This window comes from Rutidosis leptorrhynchoides, chromosome 4 (genome assembly GCF_046630445.1).
Source record: "Rutidosis leptorrhynchoides isolate AG116_Rl617_1_P2 chromosome 4, CSIRO_AGI_Rlap_v1, whole genome shotgun sequence".
Taxonomy (NCBI): Eukaryota; Viridiplantae; Streptophyta; class Magnoliopsida; order Asterales; family Asteraceae; genus Rutidosis; species Rutidosis leptorrhynchoides.
The window spans coordinates 588,981,094-589,001,547 of NC_092336.1; the positions used below are offsets into that span (position 1 = coordinate 588,981,094).

General features: G+C 34.0%; 1 protein-coding gene across 1 annotated transcript; it reads left to right on the plus strand.

The window, feature by feature from the left end:
* Window positions 1-19,013: 19,013 nt before the first annotated feature.
* On the plus strand, window positions 19,014-20,159 carry LOC139845584 (embryo-specific protein ATS3B-like). Its single transcript, XM_071835847.1, has 3 exons — window positions 19,014-19,220; window positions 19,388-19,495; window positions 19,605-20,159. The coding sequence occupies exons 1-3, from the start codon at window positions 19,089-19,091 to the stop codon at window positions 19,884-19,886; spliced, it is 522 nt and encodes a 173-aa protein (XP_071691948.1). The 5' UTR covers window positions 19,014-19,088; the 3' UTR covers window positions 19,887-20,159.
* The last annotated feature ends 295 nt before the right edge of the window (window positions 20,160-20,454 follow it).

The window sequence follows — 20,454 nt, forward strand, 5'->3', positions numbered from 1 at the left end:
AATCAAAACCAGAATTATAACCGAAATATTCCATACAAAAACCAACAAGGTCCTAGCAATCAACAAGTATCCAATAATACTTACAATCAGCAAAGACCTAATTTTCAAAACAAACCACCACAACAAACCGATGATAAAAAGCCAAATTTAGAAGATATGATGACGAAGCTAGTTGAAACTCAAACGCAGTTTTTCACATCTCAAAAACAAACCAATGAACAAAATGCTCAAGCATTTAGAAATCAACAAGCTTCTATTCAAAATCTGGAACAAAAAGTAAGTAACCTAGCAAGGTTAATAGGTGAAAGAAAACCGGGAAGTTTACCTAGTGATGCAAATGCTAACCCCCGGAATGAAACAGCTAAAGCTATTACCACAAGAAGTGGTACAACGCTTAAACCACCGGAAATACCCGTAACTTCTGATGAAGCTATTCCTACTCCACAAGAACCACAACCTGATCAAGATAAGGAAAAAGAACCGGTAGTTGAAAAGGTTAATGAAGATAACACAGTTAAGGCTAAACCTTATGTTAAACCATACCAACCACCACTTCCTTACCCGAGTAAAATGAAGAAAGAGAAACTTGAAGCCGAGCAATCCAAATTCTTGGATATGTTTAAACAGATAAATGTAAATCTTCCTTTCATTGATGTGATTTCAGGAATGCCTAGATATGCTAAATTCTTGAAAGATCTAATCTCAAATAGAAAGAAAATGGAAGAACTCTCGGCTGTTACTATGAATGCTAATTGTTCAGTAGTGCTGTTGAATAAGATACCAGAAAAATTATCTGATTCAGGAAGTTTCACAATTCCATGTTTTCTGGGTAGTCTTAGTTCAATAGAAGCATTGGCAGACTTAGGTGCTAGTATAAATCTAATGCCATATTCACTATACACTAAACTAGACCTTGGAGAATTGAAACCAACCAGAATAAGCATACAACTAGCCGATAGATCAATAAAATATCCTAGAGGGATAATGGAGAACATGCTAGTTAAAGTTGGTACTTTAGTATTTCCAGTAGATTTTGTTGTTCTGGACATGGAAGAAGATTCTCAAGTTCCTCTAATATTAGGAAGACCATTCTTAAACACGGCTAAAGCAATGATAGACGTGTTCGGTAAGAAATTGACCCTAAGTATAGAGGATGAGAGTGTTACCTTTTCAGTTGATAGAGCAATGCAACAACCACAATCTGCAGATGATACATGTTATTATATTCAAACTAAAAATGCACATGTAGAATTATTAGAAGAATTTCCAGAATTACAAGGAACAGGAGAATGTTCTTTAGGAGAAGGTAATGAACCAATTGATGAAGCTGAAATGTTAGCTACACTTATAGCTAATGGATATGAACCAACAACAGAAGAAATTCAAATGCTAAAAGAAGAAGACAGATATCGATATAAATCATCGATAGAAGAACCTCCGAAATTAGAATTAAAGCCACTTCCAAACCATTTGGAATACGCTTATTTACATGGTGAATCTGAATTACCTGTAATAATATCGTCTTCTCTTACTGAAAATGAGAAATCACAACTCATTTCTGTGTTGAAAGCTCATAAACCAGCCATTGCATGGAAGATTCATGATATTAAAGGAATAAGTCCTTCGTATTGCACACATAAAATCCTTATGGAAGAAGGTCATAAAACGTATGTGCAACGCCAACGAAGACTAAATCCTAATATGCAAGATGTAGTTAAGAAAGAGATTATTAAACTGCTAGATGCAGGTTTAATTTATCCAATCTCTGATAGTCCATGGGTAAGCCCAGTTCAATGCGTACCTAAGAAGGGTGGCATGACTGTCATTACAAATGAGAAAAATGAGCTTATTCCTACTAGGACTGTAACAGGATGGCGTGTGTGTATTGATTATAGAAAATTAAATGACGCCACCAGAAAAGATCACTTTCCCTTACCTTTCATAGATCAAATGTTGGAAAGATTAGCCGGAAATAGTTACTATTGTTTTCTAGATGGATTTTCCGGATATTTTCAAATTCCAATAGCACCCGAAGATCAAGAGAAAACCACATTCACGTGCCCTTATGGTACTTTTGCTTACAAACGCATGCCATTTGGACTTTGCAACGCCCCTGCAACCTTTCAAAGGTGTATGATGGCGATTTTTCACGACATGATAGAAGAATGCATGGAAGTATTCATGGATGACTTTTCAGTCTTCGGTGATACATTTGAATCATGTCTAGTTAATCTGGAACGAATGCTTCTTAGATGCGAACAATCAAATCTAGTACTTAATTGGGAGAAATGCCATTTCATGGTTAAAGAAGGCATCGTTCTTGGACATAAAATTTCAAAAGAAGGAATTGAAGTGGATAGAGCTAAAGTAGATGTAATTGCTAAACTTCCACATCCCACCAATGTTAGAGGAGTTAGGAGTTTTCTAGGGCATGCCGGTTTTTACCGACGTTTCATAAAAGATTTTTCTAAAATTGCCACTCCTATGAATAAACTCCTAGAAAAAGATGCTCCATTCATCTTTTCAGATGAGTGTATCAAATCTTTTAATATTCTTAAAGAAAAACTCACTAATGCGCCGATCATGATCACACCAAATTGGAATCTACCATTTGAACTAATGTGCGATGCAAGTGATTTTGCAATGGGAGCCGTTTTAGGACAAAGGATTGAAAAACGATTTCAACCTATATATTATGCTAGTAAGACGTTACAAGGAGCACAAACGAACTATACAACTACTGAAAAAGAACTCCTTGCTATTGTCTTTGCTTTTGACAAATTTCGATCATATCTCGTTCTAGCAAAAACGGTGGTCTATACCGACCATTCTGCTCTTAGATACCTATTTTCAAAACAAGATGCTAAACCAAGATTAATCCGTTGGATCTTACTCTTACAAGAGTTTGATATTGAAATCCGAGATAAAAGAGGAGCAGAAAATCTCGCCGCTGATCATCTTTCTCGTCTTGAAAATCCCGAATTAGAAGTTCTAAATGAATCGGCCATACAAGACAACTTTCCTGATGAATATCTATTGAAGATAGATTATAAAGAAATTTCATGGTTTGCAGACTATGCAAACTATTTAGTATGTGGATTCCTTGAAAAAGAATTATCGTACCAAAGACGAAAGAAATTCTTCAGTGATATAAAACACTATTTCTGGGAAGATCCACATTTGTTTAAAAGTTATCCCGATAGAATAATACGCCGATGTGTATTCGGAGATGAAGCTAGTAAAATTTTAAACCATTGTCACACAGGACCAACAGGAGGGCATTATGGGCCTCAACTAACAGCAAGAAAAGTTTATGATGCTGGATTCTATTGGCCTACAATTTACAAAGACGCACACCTTCTTTGCAAATCCTGTGATGCTTGTCAAAGGGCCGGAAAAATAAGTCAACGTGATGAAATGCCACAAAATGTCATACAAGTATGTGAAGTATTTGACATTTGGGGTATTGACTTTATGGGTCCATTTCCAAAATCTCATAATAATCTATATATACTCGTAGCCATTGATTATGTATCTAAATGGGCGGAAGCACAAGCTCTCCCAACTAACGATGCACGAGTTGTAGTCAACTTTTTAAAACGTCTTTTTGCAAGGTTTGGAACACCGAAAGCTTTAATAAGTGATCGGGGTACTCATTTCTGTAATAATCAACTTGAGAAAGTTCTTAAAAGATATGGAGTAACTCATAAAATCTCCACCGCATATCATCCACAAACAAGTGGACAAGTTGAAAATACCAACCGAGCTTTAAAACGTATTCTAGAGAAAACCGTAGGATCAAATCCGAAGGAATGGTCCATTAAATTGGAGGATGCACTCTGGGCTTTTAGAACAGCCTACAAAACTCCAATTGGAACCACACCTTTTAGACTTGTTTATGGAAAAGCATGTCATCTTCCAGTAGAAATTGAACACAAAGCATTTTGGGCTTTGAAGACATGTAATCTTGATTTACATGAAGCTGGACGTCTACGATTAAGTCAACTAAACGAATTAGAAGAATTAAGACATGAAGCATACGAAAATTCGTTAATCTATAAAGAAAGAACGAAGAAATGGCATGATAAAAGAATCAGAAGTTCAAAAGAATTTAAAGAAGGAGACAGAGTTCTTCTTTTCAATTCACGATTCAAGCTATTTCCTGGAAAATTGAAATCAAGATGGTCTGGACCATTCATAGTCAAAAGAGTTTTCCCATACGGAACGATAGAATTAATAAATTCAAATGGGATTGAATTTAAAGTTAATGGTCACAGAGTTAAACATTACATACATGGTCCGATGGAAGTCGACAACGAAGTTAATCACAATTTCGACACCACAGCTAACTAAGTGTGGGGAGAATCAAGTCTTTAAAGGATAATATGTATTTCTGTTAGAGTTAGATTGTCTGTTTTCGTGTAGTTCTCGAAAATGGAACCCGAATGGTCTTTCCCTAGCAGACCCTAAAGAACTAGTCTTCTCCCCCCATTCTGAATTTTTATTTTTTTTTAGGTTTTTACAAAATGAAGACTGCCTGTGAACTAAACCATGGTCTAATGCTACACGCTTTGAACACTAAACGTAATAATGACATACTACCGAGTTAATTAGTATCAGTAATCAGAGAAAGAATGGACGGAGTTAGAAAAGAATCCAGATGCGAAGATAATAAGTTACAATTTGGTAAAGGAAAATCAAAATCCACAGCAAAAAGAAGAGCACGACACCTAGAAAGATGTCACAAATGCGGAAAATGGTCACATGGAGGTAAATGTTCAAATAATCAAACCTATTCAAATACCGAATTTGTTACTTTATGCAGAGACGGACCGTTCATATGTTTAGAAGAAAAGACACTGAATGCTCGAGGTTACGCCTATGTAGCTATGGAAAACCAATTAAACCGACTATCTTATGAATGGGATAGATCATATAACTAAGAAATCTATTTCACAGGTATGTTTGTACAGTTTTTATTTTTATTTTTATTTTTAACCTTTTGATAATAAACGCTAATTTGTTCGCTAAAAAGTATTAAATTGGTATTGAATAAAATTAGGTTTGGCGACCGAAATTATTGATATCATACAAAAATTTATTACATCACTGCGAAATTTAACGTTTATTCTTAAGGTATAAATATCTTTAATCAATCAACACAAAATATTTCAAAAATTCGTCATGAGTTAAATTAGGTCTTGGAACCGAAATTACTTTACCGAAAAGAGGGGCGCATATTTTTGATAATATTTGATTGATTAAAGTGGGATAAAAAGCAAAAAAGATTTTTAATTTTATTTTTACCATGTTTTTAAAATTAATATATAAATCTTAAATTAATATTGTAAACTTTGTAAAAACAATATTTTTAAAATTGTAAATATTTGAAAAATTAAATTAAATTTGGTGTGAATTTTTAATTTTTAAAAATATGAATTTTTAATTTTATGCATTTCAAATTTTAAGTTTGGTGTGAATTTTTAATATTAATTTTGAATTTTATATTTAAGTTGTGTGAATTTAAAAACAAAAATTTACTTTATCTCATTAAGTTAAAAATATGATTTTTAAAATTCGTCGTAAGTTGAAGACTAGGTCTTTGAACCGAAATTGCTTTACCCGAGGGAGGGACGAGAACTTTTATTATCATTATTTTTAATCTTATTGAATTAAAGTATGCCAAAAACATTAAAAAACCAAAAATCTTAGCTTTTAAAACAATCGCTACAAAAAGACAAATTTTAAAATTTTGTCGAGGGACAGACTAGGACATCGATCCGAAACGACCTCGTCCTCAATAATAAGGAAAACAAAATTTTAAAAATTATTTACTTAATTGTTTTATAAGTTAAAGATTATAAAAAAAAAAAATATACCAAACTCCGCGACTCGCGGAGTTTGAAGGCTTAAATGCCGCGACTCGCGGAGGGACCAAGACCCAGAAAAAAATAAAACGTAAAAAAACAGATCAGTTCATTCCCCACACCACAAAACACAAAACTGCCGAAAAACCTGCGCGAAAAACCCGAAAAATACACCCCAAAATCACAATTTTTAACCGTTAATCACCAAATTTTTTACTAAAATCATGTTGAGAAGGATGCTATCAAGGAATTACTCAAGAAAAACGGTAAATTTCTACACCTAAACACCATTTAATCCGAAATTTGGTGTTCTTGAGCAATTTTTTCCCCAATTTGATTTTGATGCTTTTTAGTGTAATTATACTTAAATTGTTTATGTATTATGCTTGTATAACCTAGATTGATGCTATTTAACATGATTAGAAGCCTTAAACTTCAAATTTTGAGTAATCTAGGGTTTGTGTTCTTGAGCAAATTTGGGGCTTTTTGATATAAACAGGTTATGGCCGATTTTTGTCATGAATTGTTGCTAAATTAAGTAGTGTAACATGTCTAGGTAGTTAAATGATCCAAACTTTGAGCCTAAACATGATTTTGAGAATTAAAGTGGACTTTTTCAAGTCTAAAATTCATGAACTTGATTTTTGAAAGATAATGCCATTTGAAACTTGTTTAATTGCTAGTAATGATTATTTTGACATGTTATTTGAGTTGAATACTTATGAACTTGGCGAACATTTTCATATATGCTTAGTTGAAAAAGTGTAGATTTGATAAAAATGTGAAAATGAGCTTAAGTTTGATATAAATTGATCATGTCATTGTAATTATTTTGATTGATGATTTTGCTGACACTAATGCATATTTGGATGCACAAAAATTGTGTTTGATGTGTTTTGCAGACTGAAAGGGGTGAATCTTCATCCCAAGCTCGCAATGCTCCTGCTGAGAATGCGGAATAACAGGAGGTGGATAACTACTACAAGCAGGATATACCTCATCCGGTCATGACATTTTCTGATATGCACTTGGAAGAGTTGCACCCGAACCTGAGATTTGACAGACTTTGGATAGATTATCCAAAATATCAAAGGAGTTTGCATACTCTTCATTCTAAGGTTGTTGAGGTACCAAGGGTCATAGAATGGGGACCCTTAGAAGCTGTAGAATTGGCCGGGCCAATTAGAGAATTACTTGTACAGAGGTATGGTAATTCTACTTTTAATGACTGGGTACATTTATTCACCATGCGTAGACCTGTATATAAAGTATGGTGTGAAGAATTGTTGTGTAGTATAGAGTTGAATAATCGGGTAGCTAGTTTAACCGATCGTTCTTTTATTAGATTTTTGTTAGGCGGTTCGATGCGCCACATGTCTTTACTAGACATGGCTCAGGCTTTACGTATATATACGCCTGAGGAGTTAGCATCTGCCGATTGTAGAGGGTTGATACTAAACGGTAGAAAGATAGATGAAAATTTTGATACACACGGTGTGTGGAGTCAAATGACAAGCCATCACCGTTTCAAAGGGGGAAATTACTCTTATTTGGATATAGATAGAGCCGAATTAAGAGTGATTCATAGGTTTTTAGCTAATTCGATTACACAAAGGGGTAAAAACAAGGAAAAGGTAAATGAACAGGATTTGTTTTACCATATGTGTATTCGAGACCCACAAAGCGCTGTAAGTATACCATATTGTGTGGGTTATTATTTATCAGCTATGGTTCGGGGGATGAGACCGCATAGCATAATAGGAGGTGGTATTTTTATTACTTTAATTGCTGAATATCTCGGTGTGGATATAAGTCGGGGGGGATTATTAGTGGAAGAACCAGAACCCCGCGATACTATAGGTTTAAATGTATACCATGGTGCGAAAGTTTTGAAGAGGCGAAATAACGCCGCAGTACCATACCATGGTAGACATCCACAGGTTGAGAGAAACCAACAGCAAGGTAATGTAGGAGGGGGGAATGAGATGCAAGAAATGCAAAGGTTTATAGCTTCTCAGGAGTACGAAAATGCTAGACATAGAGCATTTGAAGATTGGCAAGTTCATCAGAACCAAATCATAGCTCATTGCCAACATATAGGTAGAAACTATATTCCTACACCGAAACCCATCTTCCCTCCCTGGTCTATAGAGATGCAGCCACCGTATCCTACGTATAACCCTGCCGAAGCATTCTATAGCACCTATGGTTATGCCTGGAACCCCTATTGGTATCAATATCATCCCTAGTTTACTTATTATATTTTTTTTATTTTGTAATTTGTAATGATTGATACGTTTAATACTTATGTTAATATTGTAATAGTTTTTATAATTTTCTAACTTTTATTCTTAGATTTTAATAATTTTTGAATGTGGGGTAATATACCAAACTTCCAAAATATGTATATATGTTTGCAGTTTATCTTATGTACACAACAGGGTAAAACAACGCATTTTCAAAGACTGGCATTAAGTTCAGCAAAAGCAACTAATTTTGACGACAAGATGCAAAATATATGTGAAATAACAACAAGACGGAATGAACAAATGATGTGCACCATTTATCATTCAGCAAACAAACGCCAATATATTTGGAAACTTTGGTAAAAATTTAATCATTTTCACACAAATCACCCTCAATAATTTAAATTGTTACTGATTTCTTGCAAATGAGGGCATTGCAAGATCTTAAGTGTGGGAAGGGGTTAAATTCTTTCGGATTTTAAAATTTTTACTTTATACACTTGGTTATCATTAAAAATACTAGTAAAGCAGTAGTTGTATTAGAATCTAGTGCTCTCTGATAATAAAGAACAGCCCTAGTCTTATATACTGACTACCCAATTCTAGTAAAATTTTTCAAAATTTTCAATTAAATGAACTCAAAATCATGTTTATACATATTTATGAACGATAAAACTAGGTTTTAACACCGAAATTATTGTAACCTCGGAAAGGACATAAATTGAGAAACAAACCAAAATGTTAAAATTCATTTAAAATGGAATAGAGGACGATAAAAAGGAAAATAAAAGCCAAGTGTGGGAAAATTCTCCAAGTTATTCAAAACATATATCACATATTTCTGTAACAAATAACTGAAAATACTTTTGCTTTGGACTAAACTAAACTGTTTTACCCGATGAAAGAAAAGAAAAGATGGATCTACACGATGAATCAATTCCATCATTAAAAGGAAGTAAAGTCTTCCGAAAAAGACACGCGCTTCTTGATTTAGGTCATGAAGTTGTCGTCCAGACCAGCTGTAGGTTGACAAAAAATCTAGAAAAGTCGTCACTAAAAGCAGCAGGAAATCCACGGACCTCAGCATTAAACAGGGTCGCCAAGTGGTCAGATTTATCCTAACCATGAGAAGGATTTATCTCGTACAATGGGGGGGCACCATGCAAATTAGCTGGATAAGACTAATGAATCAGATCCCCAGAAAGGATAATCTCCTTAAAGATTAAAAATTAGCTTTTAAGCCTGATATTACTCAATCCTTGAGATTGACCTTAAAGATTGAGAATTCAAACTCATGGAATTCAATGATATCTAAACTCGAGCTTAAACGAGAAAATATTTTGATCAAAATTACAAACCGATTTGTTTTCTGAAAACCCTATTTTCAATGCGTTCATTACCATTGAACGTAAAATCCTAGGAATTCTCCTGGAATTCATTAGGTCACCTGAACCAAATCGGGTGTCAACCGTAAGAACGGTGGTTGCATAGTGGTCAAAGACAGGACCTTGTGCCAGACCGAAAAATTATAAGGGTGAGCCTTACTATTGCTCCTACCAAGGATAGTAATTGCGTCCGACACGTTATAGACCATAATTAAAAGCATGTCAGGGGACATTGCCTTAACAGTTGCTTGTTCAACGCTTTCCTTTACAACCGGACGGTAGTTTACCGAAAGGTAATATACGGGACAAGTGAACTGGACGTGTTGCTTTCCAAATACAAGGTTAGCAAGTGGGTGACACAAAACCATAAGTTTTGAGCTAAAATTTTCAAATCTGAAACCCACCAAACCCACAAAAATATTTTGCAAACACCGGTAAAGGGTTATTCCGGAAAACTTATCTAGGGTAAAAACTAGATTTAATATTTAAAAGATCAAATGTTTTCATAAAGATCCAATTTCCTTAATGGATCTAAATTTTTATAGTCATGTGGGACTGTAAACCATATCGTTACTACCATTGTTTATACCGCCGTATAGAAAATCACTGATGTACAAAGTGTGAAGAATAAAGAAGTGATTCTAGTATTTCAAGACGATATTGCTTGAGGACAAGCAACGCTTAAGTGTGGGAATATTTGATAATGCTAAAAACGAACATATATTTCATAGCATTATTCCTCAAGAAAGACAAGCTTTTAGTTGCAATTGTTCTATTTACAAGTGATATTCGTTTAAATAATAAAAGGTGAAGACAAAAGACAGATTCGACGAATTGAAGACGCAAACGACCAAAAAGCTCAAAAGTACAAAAGACAATCAAAGAGGTTCCAATTATTGATAAGAAACGTCTCGAAATTACAAGAGTACAAGATTCAAAACGCAAAGTACAAGATATTAAATTGTACGCAAGGACGTTCGAAAATCCGGAACCGGGACCAGAGTCATCTCTCAACGCTCGACGCAACGGACTAAAAATTACAAGTCAACTATGCACATAAATATAATATAATATTTAAATAATTCTTATAATTATTTAATATATTATATTTATATTTAAAACCGTCGGTAAACAAAGAGCCAAACTCCTCTGAGCTGTAAAAGCAAACTCCGCGACTCGCGGAGTTTGAAGGCAAAAATGCCGCGAGTCGCGAAGCCCCAAAAGTCGAAAATCCCTATAAAAGCAAACGAATTCTGATCGCAAAAATGACCAAAAAAATCCATCCATCTCTCTATCTATATCGTATATATTTATATTTATATTTTAATTTTAATTTTAATTTTGATTTTAATCCTAATAATAAGGGTATGTTAGCGAATGTTGTAAGGGTGTAAGTCGAAATTCTGTCCGTGTAACGCTACGCTATTTTTAATCATTGTAAGTTATGTTCAACCTTTTTACATTAATGTCTCGTAGCTAAGTTATTATTATGCTTATTTAATCCGAAGTAATCATGATGTTGGGCTAATTACTAAAATTGGGTAATTGGGCTTTGTACCATAATTGGGGTTTGGACAAAAGAACGACACTTGTGGAAATTAGACTATGGGCTATTAATGGGTTTTATATTAACTAAACAATACCTTGTTAATTTAATATACAAACTTATAATTTGACGTATTTATATATAACCACATACGCTTGACTGGGTACGGTGGGCGGGATATCTATAAATACCAATAATTATTCATTTTACCGGATACGGAACTGGATTAATAGTTAATAAACTTGTTGAAACAGGGGTGAATTACATTCAAGGGTAATTGGTGTAATTGTTAACAAAGTAGTAAAACCTTGGTTTACACGCAGTCGATAACCTGGTGTATTCATTAAACAAAGTATTAAAACCTTGTTACAATTCGAATCCCCAATTAGTTGGAATATTTAACTTCGGGTATAAGAATAATTTGACGAGGACACTCGCACTTTATATTTATGACTGATGGACTGTTATGGACAAAAACCAGACGGACATATTAAATAATCCAGGACAAATGACAATTAACCCATGGGCATAAAACAAAAATCAACACGTCAAACATCATGATTACGGAAGTTTAAATAAGCATAATTCTTTTATTTCATATTTAATTTCCTTTATTTTATATTTAATTGCACTTCTAATTATCGCATTTTTATTGTCATTGTATTTAATTGCACTTTTAATTATCGTACTTTTTAATTATCGCAAGTTTTTTTTATCGCACTTTTATTATTCGCAATTTCATTATCGTTATTTACTTTATGCTTTAATTTAAGTCTTGTATTTATTTTTAATATTTTACATTTGGTTTTGACTGCGACTAAAATTTTAAAATCGACAAACCGGTCATTAAAAGGTAAAAACCCCCTTTATAATAATAATATTATTTATATATATATATTTGTACTTTTATAAAAGTAAACCAATATAGCGTTGAGCTTTGTTAAAAAAAGATTCCCTGTGGAACGAACCGGACTTACTAAAAACTACACTACTGTACGATTAGGTACACTGTCTATAAGTGTTGTAGCAAGGTTTAAGTATATCCATTCTATAAATAAATAAATATCTTGTGTAAAATTGTATCGTATTTAATAGTATTTCCTGCTAAAATTTAATAGTATTTTCTACCCCTTAGCTAAAACATCAGTCACCTTTTGGTTTCGCTTTTTGTTGGCCACATTCGGGTGTATATAGTAGTGTCATCCGGGAGACGCTTTTGTTAGCCATATACACGAGTTGATGGTGCTATTCATTCGATGACTAGCATAATAGGGTATGGTTAACTATATTATTGTGTGTTTGTTGTGTAGCATATTATGTTGTGTTTATATGCTTTTGCTTTCTTAGCTTGTATGCGGATTTGTGTAAGTATGAGGTTGCTTTGCTAGCTTGTATGCGGATTGTGTTGTTTGTGCAAGGATACAGGTTATGTATGTATGCATATAAGTATTGCACTCACTAAGCATTAGCTTACCCCTCTCGCTGTTTAGCTATTTATAGGTACCGGTTGATTTGCCTTGAAACTATCTAGTTGCTAGACTAGACGCTTAGGAGTGCTTGAGCTTGGCGGATAGGCTTTTAGCATTTGGACTTGGGTGAGAGGATTGGTAAAATCCCCGGGATCATGCACGTGATTTTGGGTTGGGTTATGGAGTCAAAACTCGATGCGTTGTGTGTACTTTGGGTCGTAATGTACACTTGTTAAATTATGGGTCTTGAGTACCCGGTTGTGTAAACTCGTAACTTGGTTTATTTTGCATTGTAATGATTTTTGAACAGGTTGTTGTCGGGTTAGTTCCATGTATTGAAACTTTGGAAAATGGGTTAAACGCTTGTGTTAAAATTTGGCAAACAACATAATCTGAAACAGCTTAGTGTCGCGCCGCGACCCTTTCTCCTCGTGACGCGACTAAGTACTGAAACAGATGGTTTGAACTCGGGAAACTCTCGACTTTTAGAATACACTTAGCATCGCGCTGCGACTAGCCTGGCTCGCGACGCGATGAGCCTCTTTTTAAAAAAAAATGTGTGTCGTTTTCGGTTAACGGGTTAGAGTCGTTTCATATTTTAGTGCTACCCCTTTATACCCTGCTATCTTTTCTCAGCCGTTATGCAAGTCAGGATCGTACCAACCTGCCATAGTGTCCTTTCTGCTTTAGTGTCGCCATCGTGCACTTCTGGCATTGTACGCACTTTTTGAGCGGCGCCATATTTAAACAGCGCGCACGACATCGAGGGGCATATCATTATGGCCTAAGCAGCCGGCGTGCGAGCAAGCTCATTAATATGGACTTGCGAGATTATTGTGGGGTGATGCGCGCCAATAGGATGTTGCGCAGTGGATGTGCAGCTATGCACATCATTACCAACATCTATCCTTGCACACATGAATAGTAGCACCCGAGTCAACCCACCACGCAACATCATCATCCTACACAAAATAAGTCTCACATATATACGAAACATAATAATTCTGAATTGAATTATTAAATATATTCTGACCTTTCTAGTTTTGGTTGTTCGAACCAGTGTCCGAACCACTTGTGCTAGATCCTTTAGCATTGTTAGTGTCAAATATAACCTTGCAATCTCTTTTCAAGTGTCCAGATTTACCACACTTCCAACAAGTTAATTTAGACTTCTTATTTGGATCAGCTTTGTTATTACCTTGATGCTTACGTTTGCCCCTTTTGTCATTATTACCAGTGAACCTTTTATGTTCCACCATATTGACAGCAGACGTACCATTAACTTCGTTGCTCTTTGGCTTGTCATTATCCTGCTGCCTGAGAGATTCCTCAATACGCAGATGACCGCCCAACTCAAGAAGAATTAACTCCTCTTTCTTATGTTTCAAATAATGTTTAAATTCTTTCCAAGAAGGAGGTAGTTTATCAATGATACTTGATACTTTATTAGACTCATCCATGTTCATCTTGTGTTATGTGAATTGATCAAGTATACGAATGAGCTCATTGTATTGTTCCATGACAGGTCTAGAATCGACCATCTTGTAATTATTTTACTAGAAGCATCCTCAGACATATACTTGGTTTCGAACATATCCTACGGTTCTTTAGCAGATTCAACTTTCTAATAAATATCGAAAAGGGAATCAGCCATACCATTGAGGATTAAATCTCAAGCGATGTAGTCTTCGTTGTCCCACTTACTTCTTTGACGAATCTGTTCAACAGTAGCATCATCACCATGATTTTCAGGAATTGGTGTGCTGAGTACATACACCACACTGATGCTGCTCAGAAGGAAGTGCATCTTCTTTTGCCATCTCCGAAAATTAATTCCTTCAAACTTATCAAGTTTGGAGAAATTTGTCATCATGTGCTTCATCGTAGCCGCCATCGATTATAACAGATAGTTACTTTCGATTGTTGGAGGTTTTACAAATTTTCGTGTATAGTAAAATAATCGATAGCCGGATATATCACTGAATCGTGGTATCACTTTCCGAAAGTAACTATTCGACCCTTATTGCATGGGTTATACAAATATCACTTTGGGATAAGACAGAGATTATGTTCTTATTTTTGGCAGAAAACAAGAACCTATTGCAGAAGAGTATTTAAGGTTTCGTATGTGTCTTCTCTCATGAATGATTCGTCTATATTTATAGGCATCCGCAATAATGAGAGAAGATATATTCGAATCAATTGGCCGATTGACTCTCCATAAATATCTCCCATAATATTCAAAATGGTTAAGATAATAATCTTTTTCATAAACAAGAATTATACTTTCCACAAATATAGCATAAGTGGTTATGAGATTAATCCTTTCGTATTTTACTAAAACTTGGTCAGCACGAAAAACTCAAACTTCTTGCTAAGTGTTTTTATTACTGCCTCTAAGAAGGAGTAGCAAATCATTGCTATCCAGGGAGCACCATGCCCAGGGAGCACAAAAAAACTTTGAATTTTAACGTCTTTTTCTGTGCTTGCTCCTCTTCACAGGGAGCACCAACTTGTGCTGCCTCCTTTTTCTGCCTCAAAAGGTTTGGTGCCTCTAAAGACTTGCTGCCTCCAAAGGTTTGCTGCCTCTAAAGGTTTGCTGCCTCTAAAGAGGTAGCACCAAAAACACTTAGCCATATTTCAGCTGACTAAGAAAACATAGCACACAAAACACTTAGTCAAATTTCGAGTACACCAAGTCACTTTAGTAAATAATGGAAAACCACTTTTGGGTCCGGATAATTTATCACTTAATAGATGTACACTCCGTACCTCCTAACTCATTTACCAATATAGATTAAATCCCTCAATTACACTAAATTTCTAACAAAAATCTAGGTGCAAAGAAAATGTACTGGTTTAGGACACATACATCATTTGCTACGCATAAGTTGTTCAATTAATAGAAGTATTATTTAAGCAATTTACCCCTTGCATAAACAAGGCAACATGTCCACATAGCTTGATCACCGGATGCAACTCCCTCCTAATTACATTACTAGTTTGCACGACATTTGTATAAATTAGTAATCCATAACGTTAATGTTAATACTTATCAAATGTATAATATAATTACAATAGGAAAATCTTTTATTACTGATAACATTTGATCGAAAACATTAGTATTAAATACTAACGCATAGATTATGAGCCCGTCTGTTAGAATCATTTTAACTTCAATTGACAAATATTCGATAAAACACCAAATATGAGCCCCTAAAAAGTTGTTTTAAAACTGATCGTTAAGAATAATATATGTACATCTCTAATTGTATATGTTTTTAGTACAAACTAATTTCATTACATTAAAATCTCAAATAAAGTAGGACATTCATACGTCTAAATATTTATAAGTATTATCAAAAAATTATTTTAACTTCAATCGACAAACATGAGCAAGTGCGTTTAACCCATAGCAATAAGTGTTTTGATGATGACATATGCACATAACTAAAGATGATGGTAAACATCTTGACATAAATATACAAGTTCACTAATCCACAATTACTCTAGCAAAAGACCAAAACCAAATAAAGCTTAAAAGGAAAACGTAAGCTACACGGTTAAACCCACGGTCGACCGCAGGTCAGACCGTGGAGTCTTGCACCCTGATTTGTGAAATCAAGGATGAACGGTAGACCTCACGGTCAATCGTGGGTCGACCGTAAAAGGTTCTGTCCTAATTCCCACCGTTTTTAGTTCGACCACTTCGGGGTATCTATAATTTATGAAACCTGTTCAAACATGCTTAGAATAGTTGTCTCATTCATACCCAAAGGAGTTTTGGTCACTAGAACACTAATCTTGGTTAATCACGCTTAATGACACCTTAATGACGATTAAACCATGATTAAGGATAACACATAAGTGTTATAGGAAAACATGTACATCTAAAATGTATCTAGACATACTTAGGATGGTCACCAAGTCCCAACCAAGAGTTGCTCCTTCCTTGTACATGTGTTGGACATTAATGTATACTTATACATTAATCTTGCAAATGCCACTTTGCAAGTAAAACTTACATAGCTTTAGTTCAATGCTATGTTATCATTATATGTTTAATCCTAGATAAGTTAGTGATCTCTTTCTAGTCATTAGATGAATATTACTTGACTACTTGCTATTAATACATGTGTATTATTTGACTATGTGCTAAGTGGTAAATGCTAAGTAGTTACTTAATATGTATATGTATGAACCTTGTCTTGCTATGTGTTACAAGTTGGGATTCCACCAACTAGTATTTGGACTACTTCAATATATGCTTATGCTACTTGAATAATGCTGAATATGTCATAATATAGTAATCTTAAAAGACAATGAATCATTAACACACATAGGTTTGCTTAAGTCTAAAATTAAGTTTATGAATGGTTTAAACTTTATTTAACTTGATGTCTTGCAACATGCTTAATTGATATTATTTGCTTAAATTGTCAAGACATCATTAACACATTTAATTAATTACAAACAAGTTCAAATTTGAATACTAGCATGCTTTGAGATTAAAGTGGGTTGTTGTCATCAATGACATGTTGACCAACCAATAGGGATTTAGCAAGTGTGTTAATTACAAACAAATGATAATGACAAAACTGAAATTGCCTCAAATGATTATCATGACTTGTATCCAAGAATGTTAGACTTTCCACTTTAAGCATGACAAGTCACTATCAAGGCAATACATCAAAGGTAAATGGACATTTAATGCATATAGTACTTGTATAAGATGTTGGGTATCTTTTGCATGTGTTAATTGAAGTAACGAGTCCAAAGATTAATATTCAAAACTGATTCAAACGGCTATACAACGGATAGGAGTTTTGGACTGGACCGCGTGCGGTCAACCCACGGTCGACTATGGTCCCCGCCGCAGCAACGGCTACTTTTTATCTCTCCATATAAAATAGCAAGGCTTGGAGAACTTTGAAGACTTGGACCTCTTGCATGCTACAACTCAAAATCATCAGAAAATCACAAGAACATAACACTTATACATATGTTTGTGATTAATAATAGAAGTTCTATAATCTCATAGATTATAGAAGGGGTTGTAAACTTACTTTAAAATTACTATTTTTGTGAGTTTACATAGTGTTGTAATAATCCTTAGAATTATCTTAGGATTGTCATCACTAGAAAAGGGTGAGTCTTTGTACTTTGTAATTGGAAGCATATGCTAGCTTAGCTATCATCTTTCTTAAAGGAAACTAGGGAGTTAATTAATCTCATTGGGGATTAATACTTGTCCAAGGTGAAGACAAGTTGATCTAAGTTGGAGGTAATCGTTCAAAGGGATAGAATGATTAGGTTTGCTGTCTAAGGAGAAGTACAAGGCTTGTAAATCTGATCTCCATCAGTTTTGGAGAAAAGTGCTTAGTGAAGCAAAACTCTCGATTAGTGAATTGGGGAGTGGATTAAGGTGGATTAGTTAACATCTACTCGAACCACTATAAATTATTGTGTTTATGTTCTTTACTTTACATTCCGCATTACTACAAACATAAACACACCACACATTGGTTTGAGTTGATTAAAGTGATCAAGGATTGTTCAACTCTTGTTGATCATCGAAAAAGTTTTTAAAATCGTATTAAGTAACTATTCACTCTCCTCTAATTACTTACAAATATTTATATTAAATTAATTCAATATATCGTTTAAAACAATACTACGTATTATTTATGACCATTAAAAATAATAATATAATAATAATACAATATTATTAATATAATTATAACATATGTTAATATTAATATAATATTATGTGATAATATAATATAATATTATAGGTAATGAAATTTGTATATTAAATTAAATTGAGAAATTTAATAATTTAATTAATATATGAAAATAATTGATAGACTGACATGTGACACGAATAAATGAGGAGTTGACACGTGGCAAGAATTAACTAGAAGTTGACACGTAGAATTATTATCGCGTACTTTATATAATGTGTAGATAGATATATACAATAAATAATGTTAAATTAGTAGTAAAGTATGGAAGTAACCAAGCTAGAATGTGTAATGACTAATGGTATTACTAACTAGTAAAGTAAATTAATATTAAAAAGAAAAATGAAAATAATATTTTGAAGGTAAATATTCATTTGCATCCTTAATTTAAGTTAAGATTCAAGGGATAAATATCAGCCCTTGAATCATGTAATGTGTGGGACAATCTCATGTGATTAACAGTACTTAGATTTAACATAATCACATGTGATTACCAGATTACCCTTCCTTTATTTTTGTATTTTAATCTTGATCGTTAATCATATGTGATCCTAGGCTGGTGATCACATGTGATTATCCCGCCCATCATATGATTTAAGGGCTTAGATTTTTCTCTTGGATCTCAACATAAATTAATAAATTAAGGACTTAAATGAATATATCTCTCTCCTGGAAATAGCTTAAGTTTTGATAATTTAAAAATAATAATAATAAAATTGTTTTGATAATAACTAGTATAGTATGCCCAGGACTAGTTTGCCAACACACTTGTCAACAACTCTTTTACTCCAAAATTCATTATTTCTGGTTCCAGAAAAAATAAAAATAAGAATGATGAGAGCTGTGTGTGTTTGGATGCTTTGTGCCCTAATCTCGACAACATCTCAAGCAAAGTCGATCATCCAAAAACCATTACCTAACCCTAACTTTAACTTTAACATCAAGTCACCTAATGATCATCAGGTACCCCAACTTGTGTATATAAATTTTATTGAGTAATTTGTTGTTGTTTGTACTTATTTTGCGTTAATCTAAACCAGAATATCCTAAATCCGAATAGATATTTTTTACTACCTACTTCATAAGTACTGTAGTCAAAATTCACTAACCTCAATTGAATTTAATAATAGAATCAAGGAACCTGTTCATTCACTGTACGGATTGTAACGAGCTGTTCTTCAGTTCGTTACACTCGCGATCAAATCAGTATCTCGTTCGGCGATGCGTACGGAAATCAGGTTCGATTTCCTGTTCAATTTATTAAGTAGATGAATTCAGTGAACATAAATAATTCGAACATAAATAATTCCGATTATAATTACGAATATTGATGGTGCTAATGATTAGGTTTACGCACCTAGAATTGACGATCCGTCATCAAGGGCGTTTGAACGGTGTTCGGAAGATACGTTCGAGATATACGGTCCGTGTACGTATCAGATCTGTTACGTGTATCTATACAGAAGCGGATACGACGGATGGTTACCGGAGAGAGTAGATATATACGGTTATAATACGAGACCGGTTTCATTTGATTATAACTATTGGATTCCTGCTGACGTATGGTACGGATACGATTACTGCTCCGGTTATGTTGTTGCTGATTCTTCGAAATCAAGTATGAAGTGAAAACAGAGGAGGTTTGAATATTTGCTATTCTGGTTCCACTTGTGTGTTTTGAACTTTTGGTGAATAAAATCAGCAGATATATGCACAGTTGCTACTGTATTGCTTCCAGTTTAATTCCATTTTAACGTCTTTGAATAGTTTAGTTTTCTTCTATTCAACTGATTATATTATATTTCCGATTGGTATTGGTAATCTGTGTAGACAGTAGACTCCTGAATTGCCGGAATAGAGTGCAAATAAATTCGAATTTTAATAGAAATATACTGTCAACATTGATCGTGTCCCGATTATAAAACTCGAATGAGTTTGAATGACTTTGTGTTTCAAGCTTGAACTTAGATGAATTGAAATGTTGTTTGGTTGACTTTAGACTTGGTTATTTGTCAAAAAAAGATTTACAATTGATCACACAGTTTTGAACTTGACTAGTTATATATTGTAAAAGGAGTAAATATGTAATTAACAATTTAACATACTCGATACAGCTTGCAAGTTTGAGGAGTCGAATTTTCAGTGTTGCAATACTTGAACTCCACTTGATTTTGTTTGTGTCAGCTAAGACCTCTAG